General features: G+C 57.8%; 1 protein-coding gene across 4 annotated transcripts in view; it reads right to left on the reverse strand.

The window, feature by feature from the left end:
- ZNF516 (zinc finger protein 516) overlaps positions 1 to 12,835 on the reverse strand; it is a 97,212-nt gene that overhangs the window by 12,149 nt on the left and 72,228 nt on the right. For all 4 annotated transcript variants that reach the window (XM_064480446.1, XM_064480444.1, XM_064480445.1 and 1 more), the window contains exons 3-5: positions 7,466 to 8,896; positions 1,718 to 1,822; positions 837 to 904 (exon numbers count right to left, since the gene is read on the reverse strand). In XM_064480446.1, coding sequence (XP_064336516.1) covers positions 837 to 904; positions 1,718 to 1,822; positions 7,466 to 8,896 — 1,604 coding nt within the window. The remainder of the gene's footprint in view (positions 1 to 836; positions 905 to 1,717; positions 1,823 to 7,465; positions 8,897 to 12,835) is intronic.

A 12,835-nucleotide genomic window follows, 5' to 3' on the forward strand; every position in this document is an offset into this window, starting at 1 on the left:
AGGGGACCTGGGGTGTTGACCCCGGCGGCACAGACACCCCTCTTCATTTACGAAGTGGGGAGGCTGCAGGTACAGAACCTCCAGGGCGACCGGTTAGAGAACAAGAACGTTGTGCAGAAAACGCCCATGGAGAATGAGAGGACGGGCGGTGGGGGACAGAAAGGAAGAGGAGCTCTAAATCCACGTGCTCTCAGCCCAGGAGAACAGGGAGACCACCAGGGGGGGCTCCCGACCTCCGAGCAGGACCCTGACTCCAGCATCCCCGGGCCAGGAGCCCGCCCCACGCTGCGGACTGAACGTTTACACTCTAAGGCCCCATGTCCGCGGTGCGCTGTGCGCTATGTCCCTGCACATGGCTGTCCTTAGGCATCAGGGCTGAGCGGCGGTGTGAGTCCTACGGGAATCAAATCAAGAAGAGGGTGCGGCCAGGAGGCACCAAACTCAGCAGGACACTGCCTGCGGAGTAATTCAAAACACCGTTCGGAAGACAGGAGGCAAAACGTAGCTTGTTCTCAAGCAAAATCCCCCGCAAGGCGTCTTGAGTGGAAAAGTATGAATTTCTAGTGTTTAACGTTCCCACCGGTCCCTACCAATTCCCTCGCACCCCGCCAGACCCAGCGCAGTGGCACGGACCGCCTCCATGGAGCCCTTGGCCCGGGCGACCCTCCGTGTTCATCGGTCACCCAGAGACGGTCCCGAAGGACGGGGTTCTCATTCACAGCAACAAGAAGTCACTTCCGCCTCCGGTAAGACACGCCGCGGTGCCTCCATGGCGGCCATCAGGACGCCCTTCTCCCAGCTCCCAAACCCAAACATCCACCCGTCAGGAGACCTACTTGTTTGGGGGTGTCTGCAGAGGTGGCGTGGATGTCAGCACCTCGGAGGCCATTAGACTCAAAGAGCACTGTGGGGACAAGGAGGTGCGTTAGCAGGAGGACCGGGCCACATGCGTCCCTTACAGATGAAGCATTACCCGCCCCTCCTCCCCGCCCCCCCAAAAAAAACCAGCGGGGCTCAGCCTGTGGCCGGAAAACACCCGTTTACCGTGACACTTACTGTAAGAGGCTGGAAAGGCTGCCTGGGGCCAGTGCCCTTTTTAATTCAGAATTCACCACCGAAGAAACCCAGCAGTGACAAGAGTAATTAGCAGGGCGCGTGCAGAGGGACCCTCCTCCTGCATCACTTACCGTCAGGCCCCTGTCACTCTGCATCAGTCCCACTCAGGATGCACCCTTCGCACTTGGGACCAAGTGCCCTCCAGCCCCGCCTCGCCCCGCTGTGTGGCGTCTGCACACACACGTCCACCCGGTCCCGTTTACAGAGAGGCCGAGGGATTCCGCCTCTCAGCCCTGACCGGGCCACGGAGGCCGGCGGTGCCAGGAGGGGAACAGCCCGCGGGCGTCCGGCGGACGGGGCTGGGCTTCCAGCGTGCGCGGGGCCGGCCCGCTCGTCAGCGCGGGCGCGCCTCAGGCGTCTGCTCTCTACAGCAGAAGGCTCGCAGACAGGCTTATCTCAACTAAACCCCACAGCGCTCGGACGCGAAGGAAAAACCATTTCAGGTGCTGGGTGGGAGAGTCTGGAGGATAACCGTAGAAGAGGACGCCTTACCCCTCACCTCGCGGGGCCAGACCTAAGTATGTCACCCACTGACCCCGGGAGATAAAGCGACGTGGGAGAGGCCACACTCCCAGGGCCCCCGGGGTTGGCGGGTGGGTACCTGTGTGAGCCCGCATGTGGGCCCTGAGGTGGCTGGGCTGGTGGAAGGACTTCCCACACTCCACGCAGACGAAGTCTCCCTGGTGGGCCTGTGTCCGGAGCGTCCCTGGTGGCGGTGCAGGTGCGGGGGGTGGGGGGGGAGAGGAAAACATCGTTAGTCTGTCGGCTGGGCAGTGATGGGCGGTGCCTCCAGGCCCCCTGACATCCCCCACACTCAGGACCTCCAGGGAGCACGGATCACAGCGAATTAAATCACGCTCAGTGACGTATCCGCACCAGGAGCTCCTCAGATGTGCGGACGCGGGGCCGCTGGGTGCCTGACATCCGGCCAACGGAGGGGTGCTCGGGACCAGGAAGCAGGGCCAGGCCCAGGCCCTGCCCCGTGGCAATGCCGGTGCTGGACCACATGCAGGGAGCCGAGCATCTGCCCCCTTCACCTGTGCGCATCCCGGGCAGGGCACAGACGGGACACCTGGAAGGAGGCTGGGCTTGGAGCGCTGGCCTCCTGTGCCCTCCTGATTCTAAAAGATGCCCAGCTCTTGTCAGAAAGGGGTGCAGACGATGCTGACTCATCTGCCTTTTCTGTCTGAGGGCACCTCTCTGCAGAAAAGGCTAATTTTTCTTGTAATCGTAGCTCCGAAGAGACTTTCCAGGGTCTGACCTTCCCTGTTAGGCTTCATGGCAATGCAACTCAGTGGAAAAACAAGAACCAAAAATGCCAACTAGAAAAAGTGATGCCTGTAACAACAGATTTTTTAAAATGATGTTCCCTGAGCTGAGCATCGATGTACCTGAAATCTGACCTTCGAGTGTAGAAGGTGAGTGAGGGGATGACCAAGGGTCTTTGCCAAATCAGCCGAAACCAAGTCCTTCTTCCTGCCCTGATTCAGAAGCCGCAGCACGTAAAAAGAACACGCAGTCGCTGCTGCGTTGCAGGTGACGTCTACGCAGGTTACAGCCACAGAAATGTAGGCATTGCAGGGCAGACCTGGTCAGATTTCCCCTTGGACAAGTCAGGACCGTGAGTCTTGGAGAAACAGAAGAACTTGCCCACAAAGTACTCAGCCTCCGCTGCCTCACTCAGGAGCTCGAGACGAACGACAAGACTCCCCCTGTCGCTAGTGGACGCCGCTTACTAACCATGACAAGGGCGCCCAGTCCTCAGTGACGACCTGGACAGTGGCACCCGGCCAGGGGACTCCAAGAGCGGCAGGCTCGTGTGTGGAGACTGTCCGCCGCCTCTTCCTTGGAGTTTGGACCAATTCAGGTGGTGGGGGGAGAACTGAGGAGGGCGTCCCTGGGTGACCCACCGATGGGCCCGAGGGCCGGCCTGGGGTCCTTATGGTCAGACGCAGGCAGTGTGAAGTCACCTTCTGCCAACAGCTAACACACTACTGTCGCTGCCTCCTCTTATCCTGGTCCAGGAAAATCTCAGCTCTAAGAGCACCTCTGTTCCTTTTCTCTGTAAGCACCACCCAGCTGGGCTCCTACGAAGACACCCTCGGATGACTGCTCTGGGCGCCTGGATTTCCCCAAGTATAATCGGGCCGCGTCTAAACGTAGGTTCTAACTGTGCCTCCAGGACTCCCAGTGGTGATGGTGACCACGCGGCCTTTGCACCTAGCATTCACAGCATTCAAAATGAAGCCATGACAGCGCTTTTCTCCTGCGTCATCCTCTTAGCAGCTGATTCCTATCCAAACTAGCAGGAGAAAACACAGCACCTGTAGCCGCTCACGCACTCCTCCCTCCTTGAATGAGGTGTGCACCTGCCAGCGCACACGCGCACACACGCACTGTCTTCCCACACGGATCCCATCACGTCACTTTCTCTCCACTTTCTAAAGACAAGACACTTTTGCCCTTTGTGGTCAATAATGTTATGCCCGAGCTACTGCAAAACTCTGAGCTCATGAGAAAGGTTATAAACTTCATTTGAACGGAAGACCTCCCGGGGAGCAAGCAGCTCTGACACTCCGACCTCGAAAGCAAAGCTGTGGACACAAAGCGGGCTTAAAAAGGAAAGAGAGAGGCCTGGCGGGTCTCCCGGGGGCACCTGCCTGCTTTCCCTCCAAAGCCTGCAGCCTTCACTGAGCTCCACTTCGCTGCAAGATGCCCCTCCGTCTGCAGGGGAAGAAGGAGGCCGAAGGCGCCCACCAGGCCCCACACAAAGGAGGGCAGAGCTCCCGCCACCACGCCACGAATGCGTCCTGGGCACAAGTGATTTTTCAAAAGTCCCAACAAGAAAGACCTTATATATTATCCTACGCAGATTTATCCCGTTCTTTTCTTTTCAACATTTATATCCTAAAATCCATGGTACCCTACGCTACAGGCCGGGCACAAAGTCTGGGAACACCGCCATCAGTTGCTATTTTATTACTATTCTGTCAGCACACCGTTCGTGTGAGATTCACACGTGTTTCCAGGCTTGGGAGCTGCACTGCAGAACGATTACAGAAAATGTAGCTGTTTTCATCTTTAAAGGATTCGGCCTCGAGACCCTAAGGGAAGTGACGATGGCCGTTTCCATGTAGCGTCTTCCCCCGTCTGGCAGAGTTTCCAGACTGCTCATTTCTACCTAAACCTCATTCCGTCCAAACACAGGTGGGGAGAAGCTTTCTGAGAACTCTCTCTCAACCTCAGAAAAACCTGAGGTCTCAGAGGCGACGTTCTCTGTGGAAACACAAGACAGCCCTCGAAGCAGCACAGAATCGCACTCCAGCGCCACAGCAACCGTGTGTCCACGACAGAAGACGTCCTCTTCGTGCACCAGACCCCTGTCTGCGTGCTTCTGCCTCCTCCACCACCGGGGATGGCACATGACACATGGACCCCACAGCCCGCGTGGAGAGGCTGTGACCTTCACCCTGCAGATGACACTCGTGGGGAGAGACACAGGACAACGGGGGACCCGCAAAGTGCGGACAGACTTGCAGAACCGGACAGTCAACAAGGAGCATCTGGAACGGAGACGAATTAGCTCAGGTTCTCGATTCACGGCTCCAAGTCAGCCGCCCACGCCCGCGAGGGGAAATGAGAGTGGAAAACAGGACCTCACAAGCCTGGCCACCGCGCCTTCGGTCACGGGCGGAGAACGCAGGTTTGGGAGGGGCCACAAGCGGGCCTGGCCGCAGCAGCGGGCGCACAGGAGCACCGCGGCTCTGACGGCCTCTCGACGGTCAGACCCGCCACGCCTGCTGGACTTCCCCGCGGCTACGATGCTTGAGAAGTGTCATAAACAGACACTCAGAGGAGAAAGGAACCAGCGAAGGCTGACAAGGCGGGGCGCTGGACCAGGGCAGGGTCCAGGACAGACAGAAGACTCAAAGGACTGTGGACCAGAAGAGCCCTGGGCTGCTCTGAACGGCCCCAAGTCCAGGCCAGGAGCCACATGGAGTCGGGAGAGAGAAGGGGCCAGTGGGGGGGGGGGGGGGCGGGTTTCAAGTCCCTCCTGCAGGGCAGCCGACATAAACCGAGGCATGTCGACCAGGGTTTGCACAGCTGACCTGAGTCCTCCCCTAAGCCAGAGGGCTACGGTTCTCAAACCGCACCGATCACCTGGTGCGTTAAAGCCAAACGTCTGTAGGCACATCCCCTAAGAAACCCAAACCAGAGTGGCCTACCCCTGACACAGTTCAGCGTGCACCTGGGAAGAGGACCCCATCTGGGAAGAACACACATGTTCTGCGGGCGAGTTGGCACTTTTCACACTTAAAAGATAAATATTTAGCCTCTGTTCGAGAAAAATATAAAAGCCCCCGAACTGTTTATTTAAAAAATCTGAAAGAAAAGGAAAACATTTCGGGCTACTTGTACTTTCAATCTTGTCACCTGAAATTCACTGAATCTTAACTTGAAACTCACTTCTGCTTCTCACGGGAGGAAGAAAAGCAACAAGAAAGACCCACCAGGAGCACAAGGGCCTCTCAGGAGCCGGCCTGTCCGCCACTTACTAGGTGCGACAGCTGGTTAGAACCGTGTGATTTGAGCAGGTCACTAGGGTGTAAGGAATTAAGTCGCAAGTCCAGTTTACTAGGTGGAAATCATTAAAACAAAAACCAAAAACAAACCACTGGTGCAGACGCCCCACTCACTCCCCGGGAGGGTGCCGTCTGGGGGCAGCACTGACAGAGGGGGCACCAGAATGCGGCCCCCAAAACTCACCATCATCTTGTGCCTAAATCTCCCCTGCTTTAGGGTCCACCTGGAGCACTGAGCTTGGCGTGAGATCCAAAAAGCCAGCTCATTTTTACGTTTATTCCATCGCAGAGCAAATAATGCGCCTGACTGGAAAACACTGCTGAGAACACGGAGCACTCGCTAAATTTCACAAACATCCGTAACCTTGGAGACGCCGAGCTACGCACGCAGAGGAGCCTTCCATTGCCTACCAAGGGGCCGAGCACCGCAATCAAGCCCCGGGGCGGGGAGGAAGCCTTAACCAGGACACACCTGTGTGCACTGCATCTCGTGAACTCCTCCAGAGAGGCCTCTCCACCACCTCCGGGCAGCCAGGTTCCACTTCCTTCTAGGAATTCTCAACAAGCACTGATCTGAGCCGGAGCCCCCAGGCCTCCAGGGTAAGGACTCCACTGACAAAACCTTAAGACCAAGGAATGCCTGAGTTTTCTCCTAGTGGAAAAAGTCTCCGTTTTTCCCTAAGGGTAGACTGGGACCGAAGCATCCTGGTCACGTGGACATGGCTCCAGGCATGGAGCTAAGCAGGTACCAAGCCACAGGAGAAAACCAGGAGCTCACAGATGCACATCCGTCCACTCGGAACCACAGCCACCGGACATTCGCACGACGGATGGGGGTGCTCCCTGTTTATACAACCTCCCCAGACCCCGAACTACGTCCCCCACGGGTGCTTCCAAGTTCCTGGAATTTGAGAAACCAGATCTCAACTCATCATAAATGGTCACCTACTTTGACAAATGATAGATGCATGATGTGAAGTTCTGTCCAAAAGTGAGGCCCACCCAGGTAATGAACTGAGAGCCGGAGCCCCAGTGGGGGTTTTGGTCTGTGTTGGTTTTTTTTTATAGGAAATACTTGGATTTCCCGGTGTTCAGGATGTTAACTGAGAGCAACCTTCAGTTTACATTCAAGAAAAAGGGCACCATGTCCAGTGCAGGTGTTCAATGCACACAGGGACATTCGCTGACAATTTGTAATTATTATCACTCTTAGGGATCAACACCAAGATATTGGGAGGAAAGGAAGATAATGATTTGAGGTCTAATTTTTTCCAGAATTTGAGCATAAGTTAATTCTCCAAACCTACGGCACACTTATGCTCTGCAAAGGCTCTGCTCACGATGCTGGAGCACTGACGAGCATTTTAAACATCATGTACAAGTGAAAATAAAGCAGTCTCTTCAAACGAACATCCTGCCTTTGGAGACACAAGGCACAGTGAGCACCCACCGACTCCTGGTTTAGCACAGCGAAGTGCGACGCGCCCTGGAGGCCGCCTGCCCGGTGTGGAGGAGATGGAGACAGACCCGGGAGGTGTGCAGGTGACCGCCCCCAGGAGGCCGCGACGCCTCCAACACCAGGCACCTGCTCCCCAGCGGGAGTCCGGGAGGGGGAAGGTGTACACCTGCGTGCAGGGCGGGCGGGCTGCACGCAGACGCAGCGGGCGGGCACACTGGGCCCTTCTAAGCAGAGGCTCCCCGGTGAGGTCCCTGAGGACCTGGTGCCCGCGCTCCCAGGGCGGGTGGGGGGGGCCCGCAGGTCTTACCTCTGTGCTCGAGCGCTGGGCCGCTGGCACCCCAGCCCTGGTAGAGGGCAGCGAAGTCCTTTGGAATGTACGTCTTAAAGACATTGAGGAAGTCCAGGCGCTTCTCGGGGCCCTCGGACGGCGGCTCCGGCTTGATGGTGTGCAGGACGGCCGCGTTCCCTCTGGGGCCCGCTCCGCAGCCAGCCTTGGAGGGGGGTTCTCGGGGAGGTAGAGGGGGGCCCCCGTCGCCCTTCCCTTGTGGCTGACCCTGAGGCTGGGGGCTGAACTTGGCTCTCGGGGGGTCTGGGGCACTGTGCTTACTGGGGGGGCCAAGGCCGGCTCCGGCCGGGGGGGTGAGGTACTTGTCCCCCAGCCTGCTGTTGGCCGGGGGCTGGGAGCCCGCGCGGGTGATGACGGTGGGCGTCGGGGGGGCACTTCTGCTGAAGCCACCGCCGCCCGCCACGGGCCCGGGTCTGGGGCCAGCTTCCGGCTTGCTGGGCTTGGGCGGGGGTAGCTGGGCCGGAGCTCCGGGCAGCTCGGGGCCCAGGCCGGGCTTGGTCTGCCGATGCCCGTCGGGGCCGGGCGCCCAGAGCGCACAGGGGCCCCCGGGGGCAGGGCTCTCCTTGCTCCGAGGCAGGCTGGCGGCTTTCGTGGTCGCGCCCAGGGGCGAGGGGCTGCCTTTGGGCCCCGGCGCCCCGCCCGGCACCTGAGTGCGCGTGAACCGAGAGATGGGCAGAGGCTGGCACTCTTTGCCCCCAAGGGCAGGCGGGGGGCCGGTGCGCCCGCTCCGGGAAAGGAAAACCAAGTTGTTTCTGATGCTTTTGTAACCGTTGGGCTGAATCCACTGGGGGGCCATGGAGTTGCAGCTGACCCTGTGCCAGATTCGCTTGTGCATCCACAGGACCTCGGGGTAGTAGGTCTTGTGGTTGCAGTAAGGACACGGGTGGACGGCCAGGGCGGCCTGCAGGGAGGAGGCCAGCTCCTTACGGCTGGGGTCGTCCCGCGTCGACCGCTCACTCAGGTCCAGCGGGATCAGGTCCGGGGCCGGCGCCCTTCTCCCTCCCCCGGCAGGCTCCTTGTTGTGCAAATCGGACAGTTTCTCTTCCTTCGCGGGGTTGGCCTGGCTCTCGGAGGAGAGCTGTGGGTCTGCTCGTTCCGGAAAAGTCTGATGGGAGCTGGAAGAGAAGCCTGCAGCATGCCTGGGGCCAGGGGCCTCCTGCCTGGGGTGGAACGCTGGCATCTGCAAGTCCCTAGAGAACCGAGGCTGCTCTGGTCTCGTGGAAGCCCCTCTGCTGCCGTTTTCAAGTGCGGACACAGAAGCTGCGATCCCGGCGCGGGGCTCGCCCGCGTCTTTTCCTGATGGGTTATTTCCAAGTGTGAGACTCTGGGCCCCGTTGGTGAGCACAGTCGATGCTACCTCCTCAGAAAAGCAGCAGCGGCGTGGCTTTGCCCCTGGAGGATCAAAACGCAAAACGCCAAGTTACCATTTCTCACCAGGACAGAACAGGAGACGGAGGAGCACCCCCCAACCGCCGAGTGCCTGGCGGGGAGGGACACGCTGGTCTTAGGCCACAGCGCGATCCGGGCCCGGGAGCGGCAGGTTCGGTTAAGGGCAGCCCAAACCTGAGGGCACGATGGCGGTATCTGGGGTGGGGCTTCTTTTTTCAGTTAAATGACTCAGTAGGCTGTACGGGAACGACAGAGCCTCCTGTCCAGCGACAGGTTACTAGTTAACAGAGGGTGACGAGATGCATCAAAAACCAGGAGAGGGTGGAGGCAGAGCTTAGAGGTAGAGCATGTGCTCAGCTCGCGTGAAGTCCTGGGTTCAAAGCCCAGCGCCTCCATTAAAAATACATATAAACGTAAATAAGTAAATCTAATGACCTCCCCCCCCCCAAGAAGGGGGGTATAGAACCTGGAATTAAATTCAAGGGACCGTCTCGTCCTTTGCTTAATTCGGATTCAGGCTCAGTCTGTCAACTTCACTTTTACGTTTTCAGAGTCACGCCTGCAGCTGGGGACCTGGCTCCTTCCGGCGTTAAAGGGACGCAGATGTGTGGGGCCCCATGCCAGACACGATGAGAGGAACGGGCGTGTTGAAGCAGCGGGGCCAGTGTGAGCGGACACTCCGCACCTGCAGGTGCTCCGAGCACGTCTGTCAGAGCCCCCAGACGCGATGCTCCCACAAGAGCCCCGCGAGAACCTGCGCGCCTATGACCAAGACGCTAAGCAAGAAACTGAAGCAGGGAAGTTACCCGCGTCACCGATGGGGGCGGGGCCGTGTTATCAGGGGAAACAGTGACAAAAGCAAAGGCCCCACCGCTGGCCGGCGGCCTCCCAGCTCCGGAGGACCAGTGAGAACGGGGAATGTCAACAGCCTGAGATCAAGAGGGGGCGACAGGAGGGCAGCTGAGGAGCAGGTGCTTCTCCAAACCAGACCCCCTTCCAGCTGAGGCTCTCGGTTAACAGGGCTGGGGAACCCAACTGCCAGCAGCAGGTCAACTCAGGGAGGCCAGGCCCGCCGTCCTGCCCTCGGCCTCCCTCCCCAGCTCCTCCCCACGAGAATCGCACTACAAAGCGCAGCCCTGGATGCCGTCAGGCTTCAGTCAAAGCGGCAGACAGGTGCCCACGCAGCCCCAAGGGGAGGGGCTGCAGGGATGGAGGAACCAGCAGGTGGGCCCAAGGATGCTCAGGACCTGCATCCCCGGGGGAGGTGGGGGAGCAGAGACCGGCTGGGAGGGCACTGCGTTTAGAGTGGCCCTTCACAGGTGGCCCGGCGGCCAGGTGGGACCACCCAGGACAGCGTCGTCCCCTCCCCTCCAGCCTCGACCCCTCGCCCCTGGCAAGGCCGCACTTGAGCTGGGCCCCGACGGCCACTATTCTGACAGACAGACAGACAGACAGACAGACCCCAAAGGCAGGAGGAGGTCAGCCCAGGGCCAGCCACAGGCAAGAAAGGCTCAGCACACAGGGCCGACGTCCAGTGTGGCCAACAGAAAAGGCAAGAGGAGGGGCAGTGGCAGTGGCTGATTCCACGTCCCCCACCCCAGCTCTCTCTCCACTCCCAGCTGGACTGCCCCCCCGAAAAGGCCAGTAAGGGAGCAAGTGTGGTGCTGCTTCCCCAGGGAAGGGCCTGGCAACAAGGTTCGGTGAACCCTCTGCTCTCTGTCCCCGTGGACATGAGGAGACTGGACAGAAAAGGAAAGGAGGTGGGACACAGGATCCAGGACTCCAGCTTCCGGAGGAGGCAGAAGAGCTGACGGGATGCGCTGTCCGTGGATCACGGTCGACAAGCCCCTGGGGTCGGCACCCAGGACGTGCGCTCCAGGTAACACAAGAGGCTCACCTGGGAGGAGGGGGTTGTGGGAAGACCCTGTGGGTCCCAGGGGACAAAAAGGGCACCTTGGGAGGAGGCCGGGAGAGTGAGCATGGACCCTCCATGGCCACTGTCCGTTACGCCTTCCTTCCAGCTGAACTGCGGACAGTTTGGGGAACAAAGACTACATTCCAGGTTTGTGTATTTCAAACCGATCCTTGGAAACCCCTCTGCTCTAACTAAACACGTGAATATATAAGGCACGGCGGGAGTATTTCATGTTATGGAACAAAGTCACTGAAAAGGTGTCCGCATGACACCTTATCAGGTGCTAATGGAGCAAACATTCAACCAGGAGGGCGGGAGTTCCTGCCCTCGTCCCACATTGCCACCATTCATGGGAACGCGCGTCCAACAACCAGTCACGGTCCTGCCTCAGGGCCTATGCACCTGGTGTTCTTCAGAAACACTCTGCTGCTGGGGGCCCCCAAGGCCTCGCACCCCCACGAGGAAGCATATTCCAGACCTCCCTGCATAACAACCCCCCTGCACACCCCTTCCCAGTTACCCAGCGCAGTCCTGCCCTTCCTGGGCCCTGTGCATATGTAATTGTTTCTTCTCTGCCTCCCTCGAAAAGGATCTGAGCTCCAAGAGGGCAAGCCATGTTGTATTCACTTCTTTACTGCCAGCACCTCGTGCATCTGGTCCTCCGTAAATAATCCATGAACATACATTGAATCAATGATCAATGAGTGAGTAAGGCACTTAATGTCCAAGATTAACACGTAAGCAGACAGCACACAACTAACGCACTCCAGAGGGCACGCGGTGCGGCATGAAGTGCGGCGTTCAGCGAGCCGTTCTTAAGGGCCTGCAGAGACCAAAAGTAAAGACTTCATTAAAAAAAAAAAAATGCAAATTTTTCTTAGGGGAGGGCACAGCTCAGAAGTAGAGCGTGCACTCAGCACACACAAGATCCTGGGTTCAATCCCCAGCGCCTCCACTTAAAAAAAAAAAAAAAAAACCTATGCAGAAGTAAAGAGCATGCAGGTGATCTCAGGGGTGAAAGGGGTCCAGAGACACAGAGCAAAGACTCACAGGGTCACCAGCCTAGCGTCACGTGCTGGGTGGGGTCCTAGAAACACAACAAACGCGGCTCATGACCATTTACGGGAGCTGAGGGTGGCCGTCAGGGACCCAGCCTCGGCCTGATGAGTCCTCCCCTATTTACAGTGACCAGAGTCCTGGAGTATTCAGACTTGCCAAGTCCTAAAGTGACCCTACCCACCCTCTGGAATTCCTTGGTCCACGAATGCCATCAGACACCTGCTCTGACTTCTGAAGAAAGGTTTGGCTGGGGCCATATCCTCTGCCTCATTCTAAGGAATAAAGACCTTCTACCATTAAGGCCAAGATGCTGCCAAACTCCCACAGATCTGAAAACTGAACTTTGATTTCATCATGGGCCACACACAGTTCAGGCTGAGTTCTACCAGCATCATCCTCTGGGCCATGAAAAGGCCACTGATAACCAGTCAAACCAGTCCTTAAGGCAAGCTAGTGCACTGACTGCCATCGCAGTCTCTGGGTTTCCTGCAGACTGGGTCTTTAAAAACTAAACAAGATGTCTGTAATGAATGTTTCAATGTGGGCTGAATCTGGAAAAGAAAAATACGATTTTCTTTTTTTATTTCCCAATCAAGACAGGGCGCTCTACAGACACACAGGCACCCGGATGGTGATCTAGGAGACGGAAGACCTGCTCGGACCACAAGGACGTGCATCGCTGTCCCTCAGGAGGACGTCCAAGGGCCACGTCTTTCGTAAGTGACCCTGTCGAGTAATTGCCTGGAGGAGAATCAGAGGCTAAGGGGAAACCTGGCTTGACTTTTCCAAAAACTTGGTTATATTTGAACTGGATGCTCATAAGGTGAAGCATTGAGCCTCACATGTGCAGCAAATTTCTAGAACTTTTCATACCGAACCCCAAATGACTTCAGGTCATGCAATTCTAGAAGACAATCTTGTCTCCAAAGTAGGCTGCACACCAGCCCACGGTCATGTCAAAATGGCCA

The sequence above is a fragment of the Camelus dromedarius genome, chromosome 28 (assembly GCF_036321535.1).
Source record: "Camelus dromedarius isolate mCamDro1 chromosome 28, mCamDro1.pat, whole genome shotgun sequence".
NCBI lineage: Eukaryota > Metazoa > Chordata > Mammalia > Artiodactyla > Camelidae > Camelus > Camelus dromedarius.